The following is a 21,196-nucleotide window of genomic DNA, read 5'->3' as shown; positions in this document are numbered from 1 at the left end:
GAGCTGGAAAAAATACTCCCAAGACATGTCATTCGAGCAAAACTAGAAAATACGCAGCTGCCATTTCTTTAGTGACAGGCTAATTCTATATATGAGGACATTAAAAACAAGTTACAACAGTTGCTTTGTGAAGATGAGTGGGAAGCTATAACAACACAGCAAAGGAGGACCTACTTGACAGAGCAGCGTTTTATCAAAACCACACTTCATTTCGAAAAATGGACAAGGCAAAATTTCATTAAATAATTAAATCTGTTTACAAGTTTTGTAGCAGTTTAACGGTCTTCATTGTTTTTTTAAATACATAAATTCTGCTCTACAGAAGACCAAGTATAATCTCACATTGCTGCGTGTTTATTTAATGGTCGAACAATTTGGCAGCTAGTTCAGTACAAGTGAGAAAGTGGCATGACACTCTACTGTGACCCAGAGAGAGCGAGAGAGAAAGAATATGGTACTGCAGCTCATTCTGGGTGTGGATGTTGTATTGGGGGTTTCTCCATATGCACACTACAAAGGTCAGTCAATGGGATGGGGGACATACCACATCTGTTTTCACACCACTCTATCCCTGACCACCTCCATTAGAAGCTTTAGTACAGTGTTCCCACCTGTATTTAGAGTTGTTCACTTTTGATCAAGTCAGCCAAAAAACATCTTATTGCCAGGTGTGAACGCAGACTCTGATTATGGTGCACTAAACTCTGACCTCATTATGCACCAGATTAATCTGTAAAGCACAAGTGTCAAAACAAAAAAAGCTGTGCCAATATACAGCTACCCAACCAAGATAAACACTGCTTGACCAACATTATAATCTAAAATGTAAAATGACACTTTTCACATCGCAGAGATGCTGCTGCCACCGTTGACGACATTATCAGAAGGGGGCAGTTGGATACACCAAGCCCTGTCAATGCCCCACCCAAGTTCAATCAGGGTGTGTGTGTGTGTGTGTGTGTGTGTGGTGTGTGTGTGTGTGTGTGTGTGTGTGTGTTTATGTGTGTTTGTGGTGGAGACAGCTCCAGCCTGTGTATCTGACTACGAGTGAGACAGCAGGTCGGCCGATATGGCTGAACCTTGGACCGGTGCCACCTCACACACGGATCAGCATGTGCTAGAACAGTGTTGCATCATGTGCGTTCCAATCATGTTGCTGTGCTACTCCTGCGTGACTGACTGCATTAGCTCAAAACTCTGGAGGAGCTGTGGAGGGGGGGGAGGTGATGTTAGGTGGGAGGCTGTGTTTATTAGTCAGCTGATAAACTCACAAACAGAGCTCAAAGTACAATAAAAAAGAGACAGACACACAAATAAGTATGTGTGCATACGCATGTTTTTACATTCAAAATAAATACATTTGTGAAATGTTTTTTTAAATTTGCCAGAAGGGCTTTAGGCTTCTACCAGAACTACCCTTCAAAAGCCCAATACAACACAAGACATACTATAAAACTATGCCAGTAGCAGTCTTAGCAAAAGCGACTTCATGTATGTAAGGGAGTATATTGCATTGCACTGCATTACATCATAACCGTGTTTCTATTCTTCTTGTCACTCAGTGTTAACACCGTTTCTGCCTTTACAGTTGCACCACAGGTAAAACTAAGCTTATCATGAATAGGAGCTGTTCTTGAGTCCACTACGTAAACACAAGCCGAGGACCAAGCATTGCTGCCTGGTCTATATATAGCTAGCTGGGAGCTTGCTTTTCCTTAGTGTCCCAGATCCTGAGAAACCAGATTTTTCCACTGGGAAGAAGGCCAGCAGCTCATGCTGTCAACAAATACAACACTTAGACGAAATTCGGTGGAGCACACAGAAATCTTCCTCAGGACACACAAGACACACCTGCCATACTAACAAATACAAAAAGTGGGTTTTACACAAGTTTTGCACACCCACATCCGTAATTTCAAGCACACAGAAGTCAATCCAATATAGTCTTATATATCCTAATCATATCTCATATACTATAATCGTTATATCACCCTGTGGCCTCACTTGACACAAACAGCAAACAAGGTGCAGTTCGTAGTGTCATACGTCTGTACTTCACAATACCTTGTATGTAACTTGAGAAAAGTCTACATATATAAAGTATATCAGATATATCAAAGTATATAAATGTAAAAATCTGTTACTTTATAAATGTAATCCACTGCTTTAGCATCAATATTTGTTGCTGAGAAGCTAAGGGACCTCAGGCTGCCAGTATGCTACAACACATAAGACTAATTCACCAAACAATCCAAAATCACCTCCCCAACATCGTCCGTGAAATAAAGAACGGAAAATACGCACATTACACAAATCTAAAAACATATGTACATTTACATGCACTTCACTGAAGATACGTCACCTAACATGTTCTCTACATTTTCAAAATAACTGTCAAGCTGCTCTAAATGTTTGGCTTATGAGAAACATAGGATGACATATGGGTATCAAATAAGAGAGTAATCTGTGTACCTAAACAGGATTCTCTTGAGAATCTGCTGGTCTCCTTCTGTGTAGCCCGGCCAATCCTTCTGAATTTCCTTATACAAAAAGTCCTTCAATGTGAAGGCGTTGTCTTTCCCATTCAGGTTCGCCACCTAGGAAATGAGAAAAAGAGGCATGTGTGAGTCTACTTGCCTCTGCACTTGAGGATGATCAGAAGGGATATCCTCACTGTGAGCGACTCAAGGTGACAATGCTGAGGCAGTAAGTGTGTGTGTGTAACCTGTTGCAGGTGGCTATCCAGGGAGTCCTTGTCTAATGGCAGGAGGCCATCTTTCTGCAACCTCAGGATCAGCTCAGGCTTCTTGTAAGGCTTGAGGGCCAACAGGTGTACAAGGCGCTCCCGGAGCGGCCTGTGCTGAGGTGTGCCCTTCTTTAGCGTACTGCTAGAGATGATGACGGGCCGAGACGTCCTCCGTAACGGGGCAACGTCTGACAGGCCAGGTGCCGGTTTCCGGATCTGGACCTTCTTACCTGAGGAGTTACAGAAGTGAAGGAAGAGTCTCTAGTTTTTGCATGTAGTTATTCTACAGAACAATTAGCTTGTACAGTTTACTTTACTTTAATTTCTAAGTTGTGATGAGAATTTAAATTATAGGAGGGATTTAGTACAATCTACTGCTGAAACAGACGTGCTGGTAGAAAAAGACTCATCAATTGACTTTTTGGCTGGCACCAAGCACTTGCTTGTATTCTTAAAATACAGAAAATAACTATAATCTTAGCAAGAAAAATACATTTATTTCTGTCAACAGCTTTTAACTCGGTGAGTGATAATGGCTGAGAACTTGCAGATGACTCATAAAAGATGTGTCTTGCACTGATCTTTACTGCTGCCACGTCCACCCAAACTCACCTTCCATTACAAACATCAGCTATTATCATCTTCTCCCTCTGAGACCTGGTTTCAGGTGATTCAGATGAATCCTGTTTTGCCTCCTACTAAGCCCGAAAATTCTTTGGCTCCACAGCACTCTGACTGGACTAAACACTTTTTGACTCACTGCTGAACAGTGAATAGGCCGGATTTATTTCTTTTAAGGTTATGAGGCAGTACCTGCTGTGGTTTTGTACTGCAGCTGTAGCATGATGTGATTTATAGGTCGGAGACCAAAACAAGAGGTCAGAAAGTTGATGTGTTATGCCCGGGGACATTTCTGCCTCTGTGTGTTTAAATAACATCGGGTTCGGGGAGAAAAGAGGATCAGTGTGCATGTGGCACATTATATGCTTGACCACAGAGGAAGCAACCACCATCAAATTCAATAAAGTCCTGGTTACAGATGAGGCATGACCCAAACAATCCAAACAACCTGTCTGGTGCAATGTGAACCCATTCACCAGCAGAGAAGGGCTACACAAACACATGGGCCATTTGGATGTTTGCAGGGTACAGAAATTCTTCCAGTCCCTTCCTGCCTGTTAACTCCAAACACCTTTATGGTGTTTAAAATGGAAATATCGATTTCCCATCATCCAAAGGTTATTAAATACGGGTCTTTGCAAGTGCAAGAAAATGATGCATGTTGGGTGGTCTGCATGTTGCCTCACCTACGTATCTCCCACCAGGTTTGATGACAATGGCACTCCTACTGCGAGTCTCCTCCTCAACCTGGGCCATGCTCTCCCTGGCCTTCTGGTAGGAGTCGTCTGTGGCACATACTGTAATCTTGTCCTGGATCCCACCCAAACAATCCAGCTGAATGCTCCCTTCACTGCCAAAACAAAGAGGAGACGGTGAGAGAGGAAGACAGGGATAGAGAGGGAGAGAGAAATAGACAGGAAGCAAACCAATATCATGTTATATTTTAGAGGATGGTACCTTAAAATACTCAACATAAATCCACCACTACAAGTTAATTCTCAGCATTAACCCTAATTCTCTCACTATTTGCAATAACCCATCCTCTAACTGTGCATTCCTGCCCAGATGAGATCCATTAAACACCCTGAGGGCACAACTATTATTTTTTCAATTTCCATCCAACTGTGGGTTCCCACAGTACGACTCATTGCCACATCAAATCCCATTCTTTCCTGACTTTCCGGCTCTCTTTGATTCCCCTCCACTTTGATGAGGATTTGGCAGAAAATGAGATGGTGCTGGCGCAGTCGGTGGAAGCTGAGCTCTGTCATTTGGGTTTTAGATTGGAACTCGAGGTTGATTAGGATCCAGTCAGAGATGTGGATGAACTCCACCTGACCCACTTGTTAAAAATATTTTCAGTATAATGGGGTCAGAAACTTGACAGTCAGAGAAGCAGAAGGTTCTTGTTGTTCCCCATTCTGTTTCTCTACTTCCTTCCTCTTCAACACAGACATCTGGTCCTATTCCCTTTACATATGTTAGGCTGGAGAAGGCGTGCAGGATTAGTTTAATGGCTACATGCACAGAGAGATGGATCTACATAAGAAGGTCTTGTGTCATTGAACTGCTACTGCAGAGACAGACAACACTTGCAGCAGGAACAAGTTCTACAATTATTAACTCTAAAATGTATTTGAACACTTGATACTCATCCTTCATTTTAAGTTAGACTGTTTCTGTAGAACTTCATTCTTCTTCAGAAACGTATTTTGTTTTATAATTAGAAGTGTCTTGCTGATTAATCTCAGTTCCCAACTATGTTAAACAAACAGACTGCCTGGAAACTCTCAGATTATTTACAGAGCTCAAAGACAGCAAGCTCATGATTCAAATGCTCACACACAATTGATGTAAATTTGACATTACAGTTAGTGGATTAGCGTTTCTGAAAACGAAAGATTAGCTGCACATTCGATAAAAGAGAAGAAAGTGAGTGAGATCCAGTGTTGGCCTTCACCTCGTGATGTACTGCTGGATGCAGTCGAAGCTGCCCTGGGGGTTATCTCTGCCCACATTTGACAGGTAGAAAGTAAACGTTTGCAGTTCACTGGAATTTTCTGACCGTGGTATCGAAATCTTCTGTTGAAGACAAAGAAAAACACGAATATGTGAAATCAACATGAGTTCCTGTTCTAAATGATTTGATGTCAGAAAAAAGCCTCCAAGTTCCTACCACTTCCTAATTTCTTTTCCAGGAAAAAGGGCCTGTATCTTATCAACATCAGTGAGAGACTTTTCAGACTGCACTCCACATCCTATTTGTAGACTTAAATGCTCTTTTCTTTCGTTCAACGTTTTCAGTACTATAAACAAATGCCAATGCTGTATACTTGGAAAACCTGGCTCAGACAAGGCAAAGTTGTGAATGAGCCCAAGGCATTTTCTTGCCAGCTTAAAAAAAAAACACTAAAACCCTCACAAAATGCAGTTGAGAATCTACTGCCGTATCTTCTTCCAGCTTATGTCTACTAGGATAGTCTAAGCACTGCAGAGTGTTCCTAATTGTGTTCCCAATGTGTGGCTGGAGGAGGAGAGGGTACATTATTATAACAGAAGAACTATGATAGGTATTTCTGCAGTTTCTGGCATTCAACACATTTATGCACATCCTTTTCTACCCCCAGAATTACCTTCCTCCCACATTACAGGTGCAAACTGTTAAAAGACTTCACAGGCAGTGGGGTTAACCACTGTGAACTAGTGCACCCTGTTTCTCTATACCTCTTATCACCAGCAAACTGCCGGACACTTAATAATTTGACAAGTGACAACTGGGATGCAGATGTTGCATTCTTGCTTCAAAATACATTTTGCACAATTACAGTTAGGCACTGGGTGAAAAGGGTACATTTGGAACATTTTTAATGCAGTAGTCGGTAATCTTCTTAGAGAGAACTGTGAAAGAGAGAGCAGAGAAAGCACAGGGCGACACTGAAACCTTGCCTCGCCACTCAAAACTACCTGATTTCAACTCAAAAACAGTTTTAACACCCTATCATTAGAATGTGTATTCAAGAGTGAATTAATTTGACAAAGTCCTGTCGAGAAAAACTCCAGTTAGAGTAGTTCCAGACTAGAAACTGGCAGAGGGTTGTGTTTCCAGGAGGGCCTGGCAGGTTGACCCCCTACTCAGCTCTGTTTTCCTGAACACGAATTCAAGTGGTGTCACAGGCAAGGACTGTGCATTACACTAAGCCAGGGTAACAAAAGATGGCTGAGTTTACCAATTAGATTAGTACCCCAGTGCAGGTGCTCCAGACCAGTGAGCAGCTCATTTCCAGTGACCTAACCTAGTTCAGAGGCTCAGCCTGTGACTCACTGCTGCGACTGACATGTGGTCCGACTGTGGGCAGCTCAGCTCTATTTACTAAAGGTCTCGACACGTGTGACTGGTGCAGGTGGCCACTATAAATAAATACAATGTTCTTTATTTGCCCTCTTGTGTTCTCAGTTATCAATAATGTTCCACGCCTTTATAACATAACACACTGCCTCTGCTGTAGTCTAACTCTTTAAGGTACAATTTGAAAAGGAGAAACTATGATACTATAGTATATTGTCATTATTACTATTGCCATGAATTAACACAGGATGGAGACCTCCTACACCAAAAGGTTGTGGACTGCACACTACGGTATGCAAGTAAATACACATTCATCACGGCAGGAGGTGGAGGTGGAGCAGTTTTTAGCAGGAGTGGTGGGAAAAAAAACCCCCACAAATCTTTAACCCCATAACAAAGGACGGCCTGAAACCTTGTGATGAGCTCTGGGTAACAAGATATGTTAACATTATAAGTTCTGAATGTTCTTGCCCTTTATTTTTTTTGGACTATTTTTTGACTGGCTGCTCCATCCCTGTCTCTTGCCGAACAGGAACTACTACACCTACACAGCATTCTTCTCTAAGTCCTACATTATGTTTAAAGCTACATCTAAGCTACGGAAGTCAACCAGCCAGTGCTGCCACTGCTAGCAACAGAAAAACCAGTCATGACACCATTACCCACCTAGCCACATGTATCTCGGCTTTAACAGAGAAACCCCAAGAAAGAAAAGCAACTCGCACACAATATGCAGATTTCTTTTCTTTTTAGATGGGATCATTAAACTTCTTGTAATTTAGTTTTTGCTGTATGAGGGTGTCACCATGGTGAAAATGACACTGTAGGAATGGTGTGGCAGTTTGAATACAGGATAATGCTTACTTGTGGGAAGGTCGCCAGTGACATAAGCCTTGGTGTCGAAAACCATCTGAATCTACAGCTGGTAGAATCTTATTACTGTCGACACTCTTGCAGAAACATAGAGGAGATAGGTTGAGTGTGTGAATCCAGAGATGATTAACAGGCAGAGCAACTGACTGAAAGGCAAGGCACTGGGGAGTGACTCAGTTGACTCACTGACTCACATCGTAGAGGATGAAAGAGGCTCCTCCACACCAAATGGCTCAGGCTCTGGTTGAACAAACTTGTGAGTGTTGCAACCACGATGTTCATACGTTATTTTACTCAATCATGAAAGGGTACAGTTTCTAAAGAAAATGGGTCATCATTAAGATGAAAGCTGACACTCCCTCGTTTGTCGTTAGTGAGTGGGGCTTTTCTCTAGTTTGTCTTTACTGTGCATCTAGACTACACAACAGTCTCTTTGTGCACTGTGAGACCGGGTGCCGCTAACAAGCCATTTCATTCATCAAAGTTGTATGTGGGCATTTTTTGATGCTTGAAATTTTATGCTTCATGTCCCTGCTTTTGTGTCTGCGGACCCCCTTGAAAATAAGATGGTGCATCTCAAGTAAAATAAATGACATGGATAAGTAATATAGAATCAACATTATATGATGCATTTAACAATTTATCAACTTTCCAACAGACTAATAACTAATCAGTTGATCCAGTCTGGCAAGAATACGATGTCAAGCACTGGTTCTTTTCTAAACTGTACTGCTCCACCCTGAAACACAACAGGAGGTAATCTAGCTGTGGATACTGTGCCTTCAAGTTAACATTCTTCTGTAAACCTAACTACTTTCTTCTCCTAGGAAAAACTGAAAAAACCCTGTGTTAAAATCAGCTTAACTTGTAAACTGAAAACCTTGCTCGCAACAGCATCTGTTAAAGTCTTTATCAGAGCTTCAAGAGCTTTAGCCTGCTGTTGCCACAAAACCTAGACAAAACAGAGCAATGGAAAAAAGCAGAAGAAGAGCACACATTAAAGAGTCTGGAGAGATTACTTAAAACACTGGATGAAGGGCAGGGACTGACAATGAAACACACAATCTCTACAAGTAATAATCCCCTTTATACATAATTGTCTAAGGGTGGAAGTGGGTTTTAAACAGGTTGTCCAACCACCCCAGCCTTGTTTTGCCTGCAGCTAGTCTCATCTTCTAATTCAGCATGGCATCTAGCAAACAATGCCTCTTTTCAGGTTGGGGTCGTTGGAGAGGGCCGACCCCCACGCACTTCGTCTAGTCCTCTCTCCAAGGCCAGGGGAGAGAGAGGGAGCAAAAGAGACCGAAAACAAAATCAGACAGAGATAGAGACCTGACACACAAAAACAACATTAAAGATTACAAAAAGTGTTGACTTTTCAAGTACTTTGCTTCAGGCAGAACACTGTGACCAACAGACTTTGAAATGGCTTTGTCGGACTGTGACTTGTGGAAGACAAAAATCTAACTAAAAGGATGACATTGGTGATTTGCTAGGCTGAAAAGCCATTGAGGAACCTTTTGCTCTCTGTAACTGCCTCTGCCACCAATTAAACATGCTACATGGCCCAACAGCTGTGGATCTAGTCGACTAGTGTCGGTGGTACCAGATACATTATAAAATCTACGATCGATGTTTAGCCACATACGCTCAACGATGGCCTAATGGCAAAATGTCATCCTGGTTGGCCAGAATCAGAGTGAGCGAGTCCGAAACAAACAGCAACTCAGGCAAAAAGACGGTGGGGGTCGAGCGTAAGAGAGAACATAGTATAGAAGTATAGAACATCTCCATACACTCATTGCTACAAGCTACTTATCCAGCTATAATAAAAAGGAAGCAAACAGCCAGAACGAAATGTGCAGGAGAAACACCAGAGAGTGAATACAAGCTTCATTGACGGTGTATATTTTGTATATTTTTAGTCTTTAAAGTCTTTCAAGTCTTTCCTTTCTAAAAAGGTGCAAGAAACTTAGTCAGAGCTCAGGGAGAGCTATACAAGATGAATGAATATGTGTTAATGAATGTGGGATCTAATTGTGACAGCCAGGCCATCTGCTCTCTAATTTAGCCACTTTCAAACTTCTGACTAGCATTCTGATCTCGACAGTAACAGATTTCCACCACGGTGAGCCTGTTGCATCAGTAAAATACATGCATTGCTTTACCATTTCAACAGCCTAAAAACATCAGATAATGAACATCAGGTCTACCATCTGACTTGTAAAACTGACAAACATGACTTCACATGACACATATGCATGTATTACATGTGTAGATATGCTTTCAACACATTAAATGTCTGCTAAAAAGATGGAGATTTAAAGCCAGTTAATGAAAACTCTTTCTACAACAGTCTTAGAAGACACATTCAATTATCTGCCTATGTAGACAAACTCAGCCTGTTGGTACAGATACAATTGATTCTTAGAAAAATGGATTTTACCTGATGATAAATCATTAAGTGAAATAGACTGAAAGATTGAGTCTGGCTCTATGCAGGATTGCAGTGTTCTGCACTGCACACTGTTCCCAATTTTACACAAAAACATGAGAGTAGGATGGCAACTCCTAGAGGAGATTGTTGTAGATGTGTGTGGATAATGAATACCACTTATTGCAACACTCAATGCAGAGTGGCAGCTTAAATAATGCCTTTCTATTATAAATGTAGAAATCATTGACCATAACAAAAAATACACAGACCTGAATTACACCAATGATCATATCAAAGTCTAAGAGTCAAATTCTTTAAAACAACGTGCACATAAAACAATGAAATGTTGAACAAATTTGTCATGCTGCTGCTGTCTGAGGCTTGCAAGCTGTGTGTGTATTACACTGCAGTATCATCAGGATGAAGTGTTGGCAGGTGTTGTGCTATAATGTGAGAGTTCAGCTGTTTGTAAGCAGTTTTTGCTTGTTATCCATGTGCCTGAGTGTCAACTTAAGAGTAATGTACCTGTTATGTACCTGTAGGTCACAATGTAAACAAGCCACTGCTCTGATTAGTTCCTCCAGCATTCCCAGCTTTTTACCCTTTTTGGATGTACAAACTCTATTAAATATTGATTTATTTGATGTTCTTGCAGTGTCATAATTAGCCAACATTTTTTGTTTGCCGTTTCATCAACATTCAGCCACTCTTACTAGAAAATAACATTTCCCAATGTCACTGCAGAAATGTGGCAACTCTAAAGCCTCAAGAGGAAGCACTTTAGGGTAAACACAACGATCCTCCTTTACAAATGGAGAAGTTTATATGCTGACACTGTGTGTAAGACCAGTGAAGTAGGCAGTAATTAGTCAATAATTAATCAACCTTCTGAACCAAGGACCAACATTCAGCCTGTATTGCTCAATATGGTGCCAACCTGTGCGAGAACATTTTATACTACAATTGATGTCCTATGTAACCTGTGACACTAGACAAGGGCATGAGTAGGCTTGAAGGTTGAAAGTGAATCTTTAGGAGCGGAGGATTAAGACAGTTGTTAAGACCATTACCATAGAGATGCTAAAAATCCTGCTGTCGGAGGCATTGTGACCATGTACAAAGAGCCTATTAAGACAATGTTTGGGACAAAGCTGGATAGCCAATTAAAACTTTGTACCTAAGGCAAAAATCACTAAATGAACCAGCCCATTGGATGACACACCAAACTGAAACTTGACAGTACACCAGTTCACATAGACTGTCGATGCTAGTCAGGCTGGGCAGGCTCACACATGCAAACCCTGCCTTTTGCCCATGCAGGATGCAGCTGCTCGCAGAGAATGCTTGTAAGCACACAGATTTTATTGTCTTCATGGGGACAGTTAATTGCTCATATAGAAAGTACTGGCACCCTAGTGTGAGTTTTGCCATTATCATAAACAGGCAGGTACCAGCTGCAGAAAGAAGCACAGTTTCTTGCATTCTAGGATAGAAAAACAATCCACAATCTATTTAATTGCTACAACTTCTGTTTCTTCACTAAGTCAAACTTGTGCATTTATTGAGACTTAGGGCCTGTCCTCGTGAATACGTTTTTATCGAATCCGGATAAATACTATCGTATCAGCCTCGCGTCCAGATGGATACGGCATTTTCGGGGTGTGAAAACGGGTCCCAGAGTGGTCAAATCCAAAACGCCGGATTGCCTGGAGTCGTCTGGATGGCGAAAACGGATTAGCCCCGCCTCTCTAGCCTTTAACCTCAGCCGCCACCGCTAGACGCGTCATAACAACAACAACAACAACAACGGCGGACTACTACTACTTGTTTGTAAACAGCGCATGCTCTATGGCTTCTTTTCCGGTTTTAGTGTATCGGTGTGGCGGCGTCACAGCGCCACATACAGGCCTGGCATATGTACTACAGCGTTTTGGGTCGTTTCAGTGAATCCGTGTGGACGCAGATATTTCTGGAAATGACGCCGTGTTTACGGAGATTTTTTTCTGAAACGACATCGTATTGGGTGAGGCCGCGTATTCGTGAGGACAGGCCCTTAGATAGCTTTTAGCTTTGCTGCAGTGGTGAATAACACCGTCACAAACACCTGCAGCTTTCAGTCTGCAGTCTAAAGCTTGCTTTGTTTCCTTAGCTGTTTTGATTACAGTCCTCGCTTTATAACTAAAGCTGTTACTAATATGACATTAACATAATGACACTAGACAGTGGCCACAAACAAGGTCTCAACAACTGAAAGCAGCCTTCAATCGGATCCAATTTCTAAAACAACATTTGGAAATCAGTCCTTCAAGTCGCTCTACAGTTTCCTTGAGAGTTCTCACAGAGACTAGTGCATTAGGATCCAGAGCAGTGAACCTGCCCTTTTAGGTTTAGAAGAATGTTTCCTGCCATGCAAGAGATGTAGAGGGGCCTTGTTGACATTTGGCACATTTAGGAGCCAAAGCTAAATAAACCAAAGAGGCTGGAAAACATTGCCTGATCAGGCTTCAGTGACAGTAGTGCATTAAGATCAAGCAATGTTGACACAGCACATGACACTTATGGCAAAAAATACATCATTAAATTCAGAACAGCTTTGCAAGCATCTTTCTTGCTGCTGTCTGAGGCAGCCGCTTTAAGACATGGCACTGAAGTGTCATGTTGGAGGGGGGGAAAAGAAATAGCTAGCTTGCAGCTGACACCAGTGTTGGCATAATCATATGTCTTGTTTAAAAAAAAAAAGTGTGTATGTAAGTTGGCGTTTGAACTTCCACATATTGTCTTGAAAAAAATCATTTCTGGAGCTGACACCTTAGCTTTGGAAACACATGTTAGCAGCTAACCGTGGTGATTCAGCAGGCAAACTGTAAAAATAATGAATTAACTCTAAACAACACTGTATGTCCTGGATTATAGGAGACAGTGAAACATGTTCTTACCCCTTGGTTTCCATTAAACCTGATCAATGGTCGTGATGACAGGACCTGGAAAAGACAAATAACAGCATTGTTAAATAATTGTGACCATAAACATGTGAAAATATTTAATTCAGGCAAGGTTTTTTTTTTTTTCCTTTGGGAAAGAAGACCTGGTACCATGTCTATCCAAGCTCCTACATAAAACCAGTTTAACACTGGCAAACTGAGAAAGATTTACATAAAAACCTTTGTTTCAAGGAGATGTTAGCCACACAGAGAAACCACAATTTTAATATAATTTTCTATTCAAAGTTATGAGATTACAATTTCAAATTTGCATAAGCTCAGTTCACACGATGAATACAAATACTCGCAGGTTTTAGTACAGCGTGTACCCTATTTCTACAGGCCGAGCCTACTAATAACTACTCACTTTGATCATTTCTCTTGAAATATGTCCAATTCAAGAATACAGTATTTATAACTACAGATAAACATTTCTTACATCTATAAAATAAAAATAGAGTATATCTGATTGGTAAGATTTTCTTCAGTTTGAATACATTTTGAATCTTGCCGTCGCTCTGCCCATTAAATGAACCCACTGAAAATGTAAGGACTGCAATGTAAGACCATCATCTTCAATTAATTTCCTCTTCAAGCCAAACCACTTAGCATGTCTGCTGTCACCTGACAAACACAGACATCGATTGTGTGTGCTGTTGTCCAGTCAGCCAGTCACCCAATAGCTGGAACTCACCACGGACATTTTTCAAATATTTTCAGACACAGAAGCCCCCCAAATAAGGCTCAGATAAGTCTGGCCATCATGTGACGGCCTGAGTAATGCAGTCATTATAACAAAACTGCTGGGGTTAAACATGTTAATGGTTAACATTAAGAGCTGAAATTAATACTTATAATAAAATAATCAGAAACTATTTTGAGTAATTTTTCCAGCAAAGATGTGAAACATTCCCCAGTTTTAGCTTCTCAGTTGTGAGAACGTGCAGGTGTGCTGTGTCTTATCTAATAGTTAATTTAATATTGATTTTGGACTGTTGATTGGACAAAACAAGACATTTTACGGATGATCATCAAGAAACATTTCAACAGATTAAATCGATAATGAAAATAATCATTAGTTAGGTCAGGAATATCTCAAGAACACTTTTTATACTGTGGATGATCAATTTTTAAATGTAATACAGCCTATTTAATATAATAAAAAGTTATGTCAGTTTTGGAGATGCAGGAAAAGAGGAAGGGCTGAACAGAGTTTCCACTTCGCTTTCGGACGTATTCAGCGGTTTCAGTATCACATCCATGATAGTGGGGGTTTCAGTTTATCCTTTGATTTCTTATAACTCACAATTCAGAATCAGTTTCAAACGGAGTAAATCAAAGAGGCCGCAGCAGGGATTCCCCTAAGCAAAGATTTTACAGAAAGGCTACAGATAGAGCAGGAATTTTTAAAAACAAGTTGTTGCCAAACGAGGTAAGCAGAACCAAACCAATGGTAAACAGAGTGATCCGATTCTGGTTGACTGGAGCAACTGGAAAGCTTTACCGTTAGGCCCAATGCTTTACACCAATGTTGGGCTGTATCTGTTACAATGTAAAGCTGATGCTGATGTTCATGCCAAGACAAAGCAGCAACAGAGAGCAACAACAAAAACAATCTGTCTTTGCAAAGTCAACCTAAACTGTATCTTCAAGAGTGTTTAGTTTTAGGATGTGGTGTTGAATATAACCCTTTCCCCCCCAAAATAAACTTCTATTAAGGAAATGGTACCAAATTGTGAACTATGACAGGAATCATTTTTGGCATTACACTGACTGTAGGAACTACACACTTATGAACATCAAATGTTACTCAACTGACTTCTTCCTTGGTGCTACTTTAGCGGATCAAATGTGATCATGTGAGAGAGCTAAAAGTTCAAGGGAGGGCAAGCCTATTAAAGACACAATGTGCTTTGTATTCCTGCCTGATCCAGACCCAGAGATATGGAGCATGCATACAATGACTGGTCAGCTTCTGTCCTCTGTGCAGCTCCACTAAACACTGTAACTTCCTATTTCTTACGTCCAAAGTCCACCAGTTTAAAACAGGCAACTAACTCTCACATCTCTTAAATACAGATGTTAAGTAAAAACTGCATTTGAACAAAGGAATATGAAGGTGTGGTATCGAGGTCCCGCCCGTACACCCAGCCGACTCAATCTGTTAATCATGATGTAAACCCCTTTTTATAGTATCACTTAACTAATTAAAAACCAAACTACCTAAAATGACAGAAACAATCTTTGGGACAATTTCACCATCTACTCCTTACTTGATTCTAACCCTGCAAATCTGTACCATCACTAATAACACTAATACAAGTACTAATGTGTACGGTTATTACTATTACCACTAACAGTATATTACTCTGTTCTGGTCAAAATCATTTCCGGGATTCTAACAATTTGGGAAATTATTCAATTTGTTGAATTAATTTTCATGTTCAGAACAAAAAGTCCCATCTTAAACTGTATCTCAGCTTCTGTTTGTTTGTAGTTTGTTGGGATTATTTATGATTACCGGCCTAAGTAATGATGATGGCCTCATAATTAGATGTGTCCTCTCACAGTAATGCAAAAGCTTTTGAATCAAATTGTAGACCAAATTGTTTTTTAGCCACACTAAAGGAATGGCTCTTGGGATCGGTTGACCATTTCAGTCCAGACTTAAATATCTCAACAATTACTGGATGGCTTGCTGGACATTATAGACATTCATGGTCCCCACAGGATAACGCCTACAAGCTCCAGTGATCCCCTGCCTTAACCTCTAGTCCCACCATGAGGTTAACATTTGATTTTTTTGTCAAATGTCTCAGCAACTATTGGATGGATTGCAGCAACATTTGGTAAATTAATGTTCCCCTTACAGGGACAATAAAAATAGCACCTGTGACATAAAGATACAGTGTCTGGGACAGTAGAGAAATGCTTCATTCCAAATAAAAATTATATCTTAGCAACTTTAGTTCTAAAAGTGGCAAACTACAACTCAAGTGACTTATTCAGACCATCAGGGAAAAGACAAGAAATATATACAGACATGTTATATTGTAATTCATTCCCCCTGCATGCTGCTCAGAGTAATCACAGTCCATGGCTCTTCTGCCAACAGCACCGGGATCTCTCCCTCTCTTGCCCGTGCACAGTGTGTTCCTATAGCTTATATGTAAACAGGCCATTTGAGCTTTACTTCAAATATACAATGTCCCTGTAGTGAGTTTGTGATTATTTGGCTTAATAATAAAAATGATGATGATAATGTTCAAAGTGTGTGTATGTAAACTTCTGTACACCAATCAGAAAGTTTGCATTTACAAACAATGCATTATTTCTCAAACAGAAATAAACAAGAAACTGTAACTCAATGTCTTAAAGAATTATAAAAATTGATTGTGGCTAAAGACCTAGGGTGATTTCAACTTTTGGCTGTAATGCAGCAAGCAGGCTAAGCCCTACATACGCAACAGACATACCGAGTTACTGGGTGAGTGATGAAGTTACACCACTGGCCCTGGCTAGTGCTGGAGACTAGCCGTCACTCTTTCAAAATGAATAGATAGGGGCCGAGCTGTTCGTATCAGAGGCGCATTTCTCTGCACCGGTCAACAAGCTATTCTGCTACTCTGCACTTTTCTAATCATATGTACAGTTGATCTTTATAATAACTTCATGAATGATGTGTTCCTGGAAAAGCGGACTGCAAGGAGAGGCTCTCTCCTGCTTTTCTGTGTGCATGTTTCTGCTAGTCTCTCGCTCTGTTTAGATACAACTTAGAAATATGTGCCATCACAAACAGCAATTGTACTATTTCCAATAAATACAGGTGATGGGCAGATTGTTATATTTCATCATGAAGGGGGGGCGCAAATGGTTAACATGGACACCGACAGGAGGACCAGGCAGCGCTTTGCAGCACTTCCGCCTCCAAACAGCTCTCCATACGCCAAGAGGCAGGGAGATTGCACAGTTAAAGCACTCAGAAAAATAATCACTCTGACAAAACACTCTACACAGTAGGGGTGGGTAAAAATATCGATTCATCAATGCATTGCAATATATCTTTTCCCAAATTCAATATCGATTCATTAAATCCTATTCAAGCCCCTGGCCAGTGGGGGCGCGGTGAGCAACACCTTTGTGTGATTTGTTGTATGGACGGAGGCCGCACTTGACCACACAACAACAACATGGCAACTGAAGCAGGTAGCAGCAGTGTTAAACCAGCGTCTTCAACTTTAAAAGCAGACACTTGGAGTCATTTTGGATTCCAGTGAAAACCCGAGCAAAAGTAAGGTAGTGTGTAAGCTGTGCCAGGCAGTACTAAAATACTGCAATAACACAACAAATTTGCGCAACCGCTTAAGCCGATGCTCTGCAGCAACCCGCGGCTAAACCTGTGGATTCAAAACAGACAACTCGACAGATCCTTCCTTTGCAAACTGCCGCTAAACTCTGCCCGCGCACAGAAGATAACGGAGTCTGTGGCTGTCTTCATATGTAAGGACCTACGACTGTACAGTGTCGTGAAAAACAAGGGTTTGTCAGGGTCCCGAAGCTGTAATTCTACTTATTACTGAATCGATATCAAAGCATTTAAATCAATATCGAATCGAATTGTGAACTAAAGAATCAAAATCGAATCCCCAGCCCTATTACACAGTGTGTGTCATAGAAAAAGATACAATAGAAACAAATGAAAGAGCACAGGGAGTTAATAGATAACTAGAATAGTTAGAGTAAGAATAAGTTCTCTTTCAAAACAAAAACATCTTAAGATACAAGAGGAAATTATTGTTGCAACTGCATTTAGGCTGTAACAATTTTTACTCAACAATAGCTTAACCATGTTGCGTTATCTGCGTCAGTACACCTTAAAAACAAGTATGACTGGATCGCAACAGGAAACTGCAGATGAACATTTACACTCATCACTGGCCAAACAGTCAAGACATACACTGTGTTTCGACTTAGTCTTGTTATTCTGTTATAAGTGCAGGGAACAACTAGCACAACTTCCATGGCAGACCAGAGTGAGTCAATGAACTAAACTTCAGTCAATTAGTCTGGTACAGTTTCTGGTGTTTAGTGCTAATTAGCAAATGTTAGCATGCTAGCATTCTAAACTGAGGTAGACTTTATATCTGCTATGTTAGTTTTGTCATTGATCATGTTGCCATGTTAGCGGTAGCATTTAGCTAAAAGCAACACTGCGCCCAAGTATAGACTCAGAGCTGCAAGCGTGGTTGTAGACTGTTTGGTTATACAAAGACATTACTGACTGCCATGTTGTGCATGATATCAGAGATTGAACACACAGCCCTTTTTGGCCTAAACAAAATCAAATTAAAAATCAGATTAAAAAAAAGAAGAAAGCTACCGTCTCATGTATCTAGCTCATGTATAATATTGTGCCACTTTGTCCTGAGCTCTAAACACTCAGAGCCTATCCAGGAACACCAGACCTTTCATGGAGCCACACTTCCTGTTCTACCCCTGCAATGTTGAACACAGCACCAGTTTTAACACACCACCCTATGCCCTCCCCCCTCCCCCATCCCAGCACTGCTAACATAGTGCTACCCTCAGCCTGTTCATTTGAACGGGCTGCTGACATGTCACTATTCTCTGGGACCTGAGCCCAGAATGTTCCACAGAGCTAACCTTAGCGACAGAGTACGGGTCCTGACCATGGATCGATGACAAGGCCCTGGATGTTCCTACATGCATCAGAATGTGGATCAGCTGGACGTAGCATGAACTTGCAGTCCAGCAGCCCATGATAAATCTGAACTATTGACAATGTAGTTCAAGTCTGTTTCATACGATGACATAAATGTTTCCCTTCAGACTGTACATTTCCTCACAGTATATATATATATATATAAAAAAAAAAAAAAAGCATACAAATTTTACACAAAAGCTCCTTTCAAATGAGCATGTGTGCTCATGTATACAGCAGCCACACCAATAACCACCACGTATCATATTTAACAATACTACCATTCATGCAGTCAGGGTCTGAGACTTCATTACATAAGAAAAAGTATTCAAATCAAGTATCTAAACATGAGATTGAAACAATCTCATCAAAAGCTCCATGTATGAGCTGTCCTGGAGCTTTTGATTGTATTATATAAAGTCTGCCCAGGTGTCGAGGACCTGTAGTAATTGTATGCCTCTGTGTCAGCGACAGCCATGGTCAGAGGAATTATGTTTTTGGGTTGTTTGTCGCCCCATTCTCGTGAATGTGATATCTCAGGAATGCCTGGAGGGAATTTTAATTAATTTAACGTCCACTTGGACTCAAGGATGAACAAATTAGATTTTGGTGGTTAAAGGTCAAGGTCATTGCTACCTCACAAAAGACATTTTTGTGACTCAGGAATTAATAACGCCAATTAAGATTTCACACAAATGTCCAATAGGATAAAAGTGATGAAGTGATGATATTTAATATCCAAAAAGGCTGTGGTGATTTTATAGATCTTCTGTGCTGCAGGGTTGAGATGTCACGTCTCTGAAGCTTCTTTGCAGCGGCAACGTCCTTTTTTGAAGCATCTACTGTCATGGCTACAACTTTGTGCTCTATCTAGAATGAGCTTTATTGGCCAAACATGTGAACACATACAAGGAATTTGACTCTGTTTTGTTTTTTTATGTATCCCTATATGACAAATCAAACAAAGTTTCCTCAAGGGGCTTCACAATCTGTACAGCAAATTACATCCTCTATTCTTAAACCCTTGACTAGGATGAGGAACAACCCCCATTAATGAGCCAAATGGAAGGAAGGAGGAGAAATCACTCTCCTAGGACAGACAGCCGTGCAATAAATGTACAGAACAGACCAACATTAAGACAAAGACAAAAGACAAAATTACAGATCGATTTTAAATATATATATGAAGAATGGATCCAGACTTTGAACCACATCAATCACACAGGTAATAAAAAAGAACAAGCATACAGAGGGAGAAAGAGACAAAGACAACCTGCACAAAAGGAGAGACATAGACGAGAGGAAAGGTGGAATCTCCTGGAGAATGAAGATCTAGACCCAAACATCTGGAATGAACATGGACGTAAACTGCAACTTGACTGGTTGGCGGAGGCATACACTGTGGCAGATTTTTTTGGATGAGAAGTCCTTGACGTGCCAGATTTTCTTTGGGCCAAAACGTGTCTAATGCGTTCTCAAGAGAACTGAGAATAAGCAGGCCTGAATTGAGATGATGTTGGTATTTTTTTTTTAATCAAACTATTTTTCAGGTCTCTCATGTGGTGTTTTATTGGGTATAAGGTTTGACAGCTAGGCCACAATCTCCCTGACATTGTAAACAAGCCCAAGGCTCTCAACTGGACCATTAACAATAAACTAGAAGATGGTACATTGCATCAATGTTGTATACGTTAGCAAATGTTATATGTTAGTAACTGTTTAAATGCTACATATACAAGCTCTTGTACAGATTATTAACACAAGAAACTTGGTGTAATTCATGGAAAACTACCAGCCTCTTAATAAAGACTTCCATAGAATAGGTTCACACAAATTATATCCTCACACATGAATGCAACTCTCTACTCTCTCTCAGGTTGCACTGCCAAAGGATTTCTTTGTTTTGTAGTACATGCACACAGGAATAGCCATGTCTAAATCCCTATGGGCACGGCTGTGGCACCCAAATTGTCAGGTGTTTAGTTGCATCACTGTCACACTGATGAGATGTTCCACTTGTCTAGGATTTCAGAGGTGGAAAGAGCACTTTGTGCCACGCACTCTGCAAGGGTGAAATGGTACTGGGTGTCCCTACTCTCAATACTCGGCGTGCATGCATCATTGCTGAGTACGTCCTGTTGGTAAAAATGTGGTGTACTAGTCTACTCCTTTAAAATATCTGTGACAGAAGAGCGTCAGATGTGTGTTTGAACAGGTTGGTGCATTTACTGTAACTGGCTCGTCACAGCTAGAAAGAAACCTCTTGAAGCTTTTAGTGTTCACCATCTCTGAGTGCTGAGCTAACCTTTGATCTTGTGCTTGAAATGGCAACGCAAATCTATTGTGTGCACCATTTCTTTGTTGTGGGGGAACATCAGTCCGATACCTTCACTATACACACATACTACACTATCTTTTTAAATTATAAATAATTTTATCCCAGTTTCAATAATGGCATTGCCTTTGCCTT

The 21,196-nt window shown here is 40.8% G+C and overlaps 1 protein-coding gene across 1 annotated transcript in view; it reads right to left on the bottom strand.

The window, feature by feature from the left end:
• Positions 1-21,196, bottom strand: part of ell (elongation factor RNA polymerase II) — a 35,896-nt gene that overhangs the window by 7,130 nt on the left and 7,570 nt on the right. The window contains exons 2-6 of the mRNA XM_051376715.1: positions 12,960-13,004; positions 5,328-5,449; positions 4,054-4,217; positions 2,726-2,976; positions 2,473-2,597 (exon numbers count right to left, since the gene is read on the bottom strand). Coding sequence (XP_051232675.1) covers positions 2,473-2,597; positions 2,726-2,976; positions 4,054-4,217; positions 5,328-5,449; positions 12,960-13,004 — 707 coding nt within the window. The remainder of the gene's footprint in view (positions 1-2,472; positions 2,598-2,725; positions 2,977-4,053; positions 4,218-5,327; positions 5,450-12,959; positions 13,005-21,196) is intronic.

This window comes from Dicentrarchus labrax, unplaced genomic scaffold (assembly GCF_905237075.1).
Source record: "Dicentrarchus labrax unplaced genomic scaffold, dlabrax2021, whole genome shotgun sequence".
Classification (NCBI taxonomy): Eukaryota; Metazoa; Chordata; class Actinopteri; family Moronidae; genus Dicentrarchus; species Dicentrarchus labrax.
Note: the sequence above shows the minus strand (reverse complement) of the source record. Positions and strands in the feature narration are given on the sequence as shown.